Genomic DNA, 7511 nt, shown 5'->3' with positions numbered 1-7511 from the left:
GGGACACAGGCAAGTACGGAAGCGAGAGGCACGCCCCCCTCCCCCATTTTCCCTTCTCCGGCTTGCCGACGGTGGGAGGAAGGCGTAAGAGCCAAGAAGTTTGGGGGAAGACCGAGTGTCTCTGATAAAGGTGTGTACGGGTGGGAGGGAGGAACAAGGGGCTTTGCCGGGACGAACAGTTCATTACTTTTTCTGTCACAAAGGCTTCGTTATGTGGAAAGGCTCGCGATCCCTAGTCTTAAGCCACATAGTTGGGCACTTAATGCACCCCAGGCTGGATTACTCTTGTTACTAGTGTTTAGCTAAGGGTTGCCCCACTCATCAAAATATTAGCTTCTGGAGAGCAAGAGACTGTTAGGTTAGGCAATAAATGGTTAATAGCTACAGCATCGGTACCAGGAAGAGAAGTATTAATAAAAGAAGCTTCGGAAGACGGACAGTTAAGACAAACTAAAGGGGGTGGGGGTACAACAAACCTAGCCTCATCATCTGCTTATCACCTGGAGTAAGGAAAACACACTGACTAGGATCGGACAAAAATCATAAAAGTTACATTTAAAAAATATTTAAACAAAAATACCGGTTCCCAATATATCCAAGGTGGTGGTGGTCTCCAAAGTCATTCCCTGTAGGAGGCCACACACTATCTAACCTAGTGTGAAGAATGCTCAGAACCCAGGTCATGCTCCAGCTGGGCTACCCTGTACCTTTTCTGAGGCCAACAACCAACTAAAGCCAAGAAAAACAGGCTTTAGCAACAGGAAATTCAGTGTCAGTGGGAACCAAAGCTACAGGGAGAAGGGGAGAACAGAACAGGGGAATATGTTCTTAGAAATTGCTTATGCAAAGTGGAGGGAAAAACTAGGAATGTGGCCAAAGATTTTATCTTTTTTCTCCCCCAATTATCCAGTGAGGCCTGAGTATTAAGAGTGAACTCCTCAGAAGTGCACTATTACTTAACCACTTCAAAAACCTACCACCCACCACACCCAAACTGAATATCTGGCTCTATTCTGATCAGAAATCTAAGCCTCCATTATTCCTGGATACATAACCTCCCCCTTCTCGAATTATGCCTGTTTCCTGGATGTTCTCAAAACATACACAAAATAGCTATAGTATAGTAAAAACATGGGTGAAAATGTGATCTTATGTGACTTTTGTGACAAGGGAACCTCTAAACCAGTTTCATCTGGAAAAATCCATGTCCCTTAGTTCAGCTCATTTCAGTCACTCAGTCGTGTCTGACTCTGTGTGACCCCATGGACTGCAGCACGGCTAGGCTTCCCTGTCTAACACCAACTCCTGGAGCTTGCTCAGACTCATGCCCAGTGAGTTGGTGATGCCATCCAACCATCTCATCCTCTGTCATCCCCTTCTCCTGCCTTCACTTTCCAAGCATCAGGGTCTTTTCCAACGAGTCAGTTCTTCACAACAGGTGGCCAAAGTATTGGAGTTTCAGCTTCAGCATCAGTCTTTTCAATGAATATTCAGGACTGATTTCCTTTGACTGGTTGGATCTCCTTGCTGTCCAAGGGACTCTCAAGAGTCTTCTCCAACACCCTAGTTCAAAAGCGTCAGTTCTTCGGTGCTCAGCTTTTATAGTCCAACTCTCACATCCATACATGACTACTGGCAAAACCATAGCTTTGACTAGACGGACCTTTGTTGGCAAAGTAATTAATGTCTCTGCTTTTTAATGTGCTGTCTAGGTTGGTCATAGCTTTTCTTCCAAGGAGTAAGCGTCTTTTAATTTCACGGCTGCAGTCACCATCTGCAGTGATTTTGGAGCCCCCCCAAATTAAGTCTCACTGTTTCCATTGTTTCCCCATCTATTTCCCTTGAAGTGATGGGACCGGATGCCATGATCTTACTTTTTTGAATGTTGAGTTTTAAGCCAGGCTTTTCGCTCTCTTCTTCCCCTAGGAGTTGTTTTCACATGTGGCTGTCTAGATGCCTAGAATGATCTTCCTACCTTTCACAACTAGCTCAGGTCTCACTTTCCTCCCAAAATCCTTCTGTACTTAGAAAAATCTCACTACTAAGTAATCAGGTTGATTTTATGTGTGCGTTAAGTCTCTCAGTTGTCTGACTCTTTGCAACCCTATGGGCTGTAGAGTGGGTTGCCATGCCCTCCTCCAGGGTATTTTCCCTACCCAGGGAACAAAACTGGGTCTCCGGCGTCTCCTGCACCAGGCAGGTTCTTTACTAGTGCCATTTGGGAAGCCCAATAAGGTTGATTTTGCATACATGCATACTAAGTTGTTTCAGTCCTGTCTGACTCTTTGTGACCCCATAGCACTGAAGGCAATCTGAAAGTTAACTCTGGCCAAGGACATTATTGGAACAAACCTAGAGCCTTCTAAGGTAACTGCTTTGGAGAAGAATGTTAAGAGCCTTTTTTTCCCCCCCCATAATTCTCATTACTCCATAGTTACTTGGGAGTCTATAATTCAGTTCTGAATTGTCTCTAACTTTATGTTTTCCACTAAAACTGTACTCCCCAAGGCAACAGCACTAAAACTGACTGAAATGCTTTAATTGGTCAGCCTACTGTTGACCAAAGGAATGGCTGTGGCAGGTAGAGTTAATCCTCATTATTTGCAGATTCTGTATTTGCAAATTCACCTACTCACTAAAATCAGTAACCCCCAAATCAGCACTTGCAGAACTTTTGTAGTCATCCATGGATGTACAGAGTGGCAAAAAGAAAAATCTTGCATTGCCCAATGTGCCTGTTCCCAGCTGAAGTAGAACAAGGCCATGTCCTTCCTGCTTTGTTTCAGCTCATGTAATAAAATCCTTTTTGTGGTCTATTTTGTGGTCACATTTTGTGTGCTTTTTGTCACTGCTTAAAATGGCCACCAAACCTATGTAGTGCTGAAATGCTGTCTAATGTTCCTAAGCAGTGTTCCTAAGACTGATGTCCCTTAGAGAGAAAATCCCTATGTTAGATAAGCTTTGTTCTTAGGCATGAGTTGCTGTCAGCTATGAGTTCAATGTTAAAGAATAAAAAATGAATATTAAATAGTGATTTAAATAAAAACATATAAACCAAGATTATGTATTGATAGGTTGACAGAAATGTTGTGACCTGAAGCATGCAGGAACCGAACCCTGGAGCAGTGTTTCAATATCTGCTAATTCAATGTTTGCTGGCAATTTTACAGAACATAACCACAGTAAATGAGGATTAACACCCATAGCAGAATGCTTTTGGATACATTTGGTTTCTGCTCTCAGAGGGCTTAGGTCAGCTCTGTTTTGTTTTTGGCTGTGCTGTGCAGCTTGCAGGATCTTAGTTTCCCAACCAGGGAATGAACCCAGGCATGCCCCCCTGCAATGGCAGTGAGGAGTCCTAACAGCTGGACTGCCTGGGAATTCGCTACCCTGTTTTTAACATATACTCTGTTCAAGGGAGAATTTTAGTTAGCTCAGTTTATTGTATGGGACTAGCCAGTTTTCTATATTTACCAGTCTTTTCTTTGACTTTCTAAGAAGTGGCCTGGTAGTTATATTTAAATTATAAATTCATGTATTGGCATTCAAATTTATCAGTCTTTTGTGAGTGTGGAGAGAATGTGCCAAGGCTTGCTATGTATCTCATGAACCAAGATGAATCTAGTGTCAAACATTCGAGATTATACAACAGAACAGGCACTAGAATTAGGCCAACTAACAGAAGCACAACCGCCCAGGCACAGATAGGTGGAAGAGTCTTCAGTAGTGTAATTTCAACTACAGGAGTAAGGCCTCAGAGGAGACTCCTTTTGTATGGGAAACCACTGTCCTAGGATAGGCTGATTTCAGCAGTGTGATAAGAATCACAATTCAAGCAAATATTCTGCTGAAGGAGGTTAAGGAAGTTTCTGCAGGACTTGGCAAGGAGGGTTGACTTCTGCCCAACTATACAAGAAACCAAGGACTTTAGATGGCCAAGAAATTAAGTCTTTACAAAAGTGTATGAGCTAAAGAAATCAATGAGGCAGGCTGATGAGGTTAATAAGTTAAAGGCAAAGGCCAGAATGCTTGAATCTGTACTATAAGGACATAGGGTAGCATACCTAAATGTCCCTCAGAAGGGTGGGAATGTGAACTGGCCATGAATGGCAGATGAAGCACTGAAACTCCTCTGGGGGCTTATATCAACTGGGAAACAGGATAAAAGTCCTTCCATAGGTCTGTAAGGCAGACTCATACCGAAGGAAAGCAGTCTTTACAGCTGATGTGAAATAGTACCCATGTTCATGGTACAGGGATTCTTTCACTTCTAAAAACTATGGCAAACCTAGACAGCATATTAAAAAGTAGAGACATCACTTTGTTGACAAGGGTCCGTATAGTCAAAAGCTATATAGGTTTTTCCAGTAGTCATGTACAGATGTGAGAGTTGGACCATAAAGAAGCTGAGCGCTGAAGAATTAATGCTTTCGAACTGTGGTGCTGGAAATCTCTTCAGAGTCCCTTGGACAGCAAAAAGATCAAACCAGTCAATCATAAAGGAAATCAACCCTGAATATAGCTGAAGCTCCAATCCTTTGGCCACCTGATGCAAAGAGCTGACTCACTGGCAAAGACCTTGATGCCGGGAGAAATTGAAGACAGGGGGAGAAGGGGACAACAAAGGATGAGATGGTGGGATGGCATCACCGATTCAATATAGACATGAATTTGATCAAACTCCAGGAGACAATGAAGGACAGGGAAGCGTGGCATGCTGCAGTCCATGGGGTCGCAGAGTTGGACACAACTGAGAAACTGAACAACAACCTAGTAACTATAACTACTTAGGCCTTGCTTTCTGAATGACAAGTAGAGAAGATAACTAGATTTTTCTGACAGAAATGGAAAACCCTAAACAAAACCTTTGAAAACACCAGTAGCCAGCGACGGTAAAGCAGTACGATCCATAGAGAAATTCCTAAAACTTAAAAAAAAAGGGGGAGGGGGGACTTCTCTGGTGGTCCAGTGGTTAAGACTGCTTGCTCCCAACACAGTGGGCACAGGTTCAATTCCTGGTTGGGGAACTAAGGTTCGCAAGTCATGGCCACACACACACAAAAAGCTGGTCTTCAGATAGTCACTGAATCTACAGTAGTTGAAACCCTGAACATTATCATCAAATAAGAGCAATTCCCTGAGAACATCTTACCCTGAGAACAAAGGCTGAAGAGATGGCTCAAAAAGGAGAGACTCAGACAATTTAAGAACAAAACAGGTGTATTTCTATTGGACTACCTGATACAGAGGATAGTGTAGTATGGATGGATAGTATGAATGACAAGTAATACAAATATATTTTATTTGAAATAAACAAAAATGCTTACACAAATCAACAGGTCACTTAAAAATAAACTCTTGCTTGACTGTATTACTCAGCAAAAACAAAGCCAAAACACAAACACCCTTCTTTTTTGACGTGTGTTTGGAGGAAGACACTACTCGGTTTTTAAAAAACTGACCTTCCCTTAAGGCCTGGTCATAGAAGTGTAAACAATGTAAATGAATCCACCATTACCAGTTGTCATATCATATCTATGTCACCTGTGTATTCTGAGATCACACCTGTACCTGCCAATAAACCTGGGAAGGGTTGCTATATCACAGTTATATTTGAGTTGGCAGGCAGGACTGAGGAAGAGTAATTTGGAATAAGTATTATATCCTATTTAGAACAAATCACTAGTATTCCCTTAAATAACAGGTTACAATAGAAAGATACTGCCTGAAAGTTATCCTTTTCACTTTGGTTCATTTTTAGTTTTTTGTTTGTGATTAACATAGTTGTTTGATTCATTCACTTATAGAACAATCCTGCCACAAAGTATTAAAGCACAAGATACCTATTATTCCTTCAACATCTGCATTTCTTCAAGTTTTATACTCTACTATACCCCTAGTATGTCAGCAGTTTTCGAATATTAAAAAAACAGTAATAAAAATGGATAACACTCTTCTAAAAATGCACGTCTATAACTATAATGGTACTAGGTGGGAAGGAGACAATGAGGGAAAGGGAAAAAGCAAACATGTTGATGTAGGGAATGTGGTTCAAGTCTTTGGATTTAAAAACAACTTCCCCAGAGAAGTTGGCTATGATGGAATTTCCAGAAAACTTCCTTGGCCTCCAAAATGAACCCGAAAAGCCCCAATCCAAACATATGAAACTACAGTTAAGAGATGTTATAAATGATGATCAAAGCAACTGGAGGGAGAAGGATGAATGTGTCTTCCATTCAGCTACAGTTTGCAGCACAGCCTCTAGCTGTTGGTCAATCAGTAAAAACCACTGAACACCAGAAGTACTTTGAAGGATGGGGTGGAAAAGTACTGAATATATTACCTGTCTATGTCAGTAACAGGGCTTCATGGCTAGGAAAATTTTCTCAACAGTAAAATGACTCCAGGGTAGATATCTCTCTCCATCATTAAATGTGGCAGAATTTAAAAAAAAAAATTTACAAGTAGATATAGTGAAAACAAAATTACAAGGCAGAAAACACAAAAGAATCAAGACAATGGTCTAGGTTCAACAGTATTCCATTAGGCTAGAAAACCTGTTAACTTTTGAAAGCCCTAGCAAAATATCACTCTTGTTTATAAATCACTTATTTATCATATGACCACACGTTGAATCCTTTCTTTCCATGTACTGAAGAATCCTACATTCAGCCTTTAAGCATTCTGCATTTCTTTGCCAATCTTGTAGCTGAGTATCTTGTTCCAGTCGACTTTGGTGCGGGTAACAGGAAGTTGCCGGCGCAAGGCTTTGAATGTGGTGTCTGACATTGTTTGATAGTTTTCACTAATTGCTGTCTGCAATAGATAATTGAAAATAAGTTGAACAGAAACTAGATTTAGTTAAAGGGCATGCTTCAGTCCCCTAAGGACTTACAGGCTGGAAGATTTCTAGTGAGCACCTCTCCAATCTCTGAAGCAGGTTAAGAAGCCCACCTCTATTATTTCTAAAACTAGGGCTATACAGGTAATCCCCTGCTTTTCCAAAGTTTGCTGTATGTCACTTTGCTTCCCTGGTAGCTCAGATGGTAGAGAGGTAGCAAATCTACCTGCAATGAAGGAGACCTGGGTTCAATCCCTGGGTTGGAAAGATCCCCTGGAGAAGGGAATGGCAACCCACTCCAGTATTCTTGCCTGGAGAATTCCATGGACAAAGGAGCCTGGCAGGCTGTAGGTCCATGGGGTCGCAGAGTCGGTCACAACTGAGTGACTACCACTTTCACTTTGCTTTTACCAAAGCAAAAAAAAAAAAAAAAAAAAAGAGTTTAGCCATTTGTTTGGCAGTGAGGCTGTTACAGGGACAGGGTGCACCCTGAGCAGTAATAGTGGCCCCACCAAGCTCCTTCCTTGGGAACTACACTCAGCATCTTGCCATCAAGCAAGCCAGAGCTGTGAACTGTGTCTGTGAGGATCTGAGGAGTATCTCAATCATTCTGTACATCTGATAGCAAGATGTGTTCTAAGGTAAATGCTTCTCCGCTTTACACCATTTG

The 7511-nt window shown here is 41.7% G+C and overlaps 1 protein-coding gene across 1 annotated transcript in view; it reads right to left on the bottom strand.

Annotated features, from left to right (window-relative positions):
- Window positions 1-5202: 5202 nt before the first annotated feature.
- CAPZA1 (capping actin protein of muscle Z-line subunit alpha 1) overlaps window positions 5203-7511 on the bottom strand; it is a 42602-nt gene continuing 40293 nt past the window's right edge. The window contains exon 10 of the mRNA XM_004002331.5: window positions 5203-6816. Within this exon, the coding sequence (XP_004002380.1) occupies window positions 6676-6816 (141 nt within the window). The 3' untranslated portion in view covers window positions 5203-6675. The remainder of the gene's footprint in view (window positions 6817-7511) is intronic.

Source organism: Ovis aries, chromosome 1 (genome assembly GCF_016772045.2).
Source record: "Ovis aries strain OAR_USU_Benz2616 breed Rambouillet chromosome 1, ARS-UI_Ramb_v3.0, whole genome shotgun sequence".
NCBI classification, from domain to species: domain Eukaryota; kingdom Metazoa; phylum Chordata; class Mammalia; order Artiodactyla; family Bovidae; genus Ovis; species Ovis aries.
The sequence above is the reverse complement of the archived record's forward strand: the minus strand, read 5'-3'. Positions and strand labels throughout refer to the sequence as shown.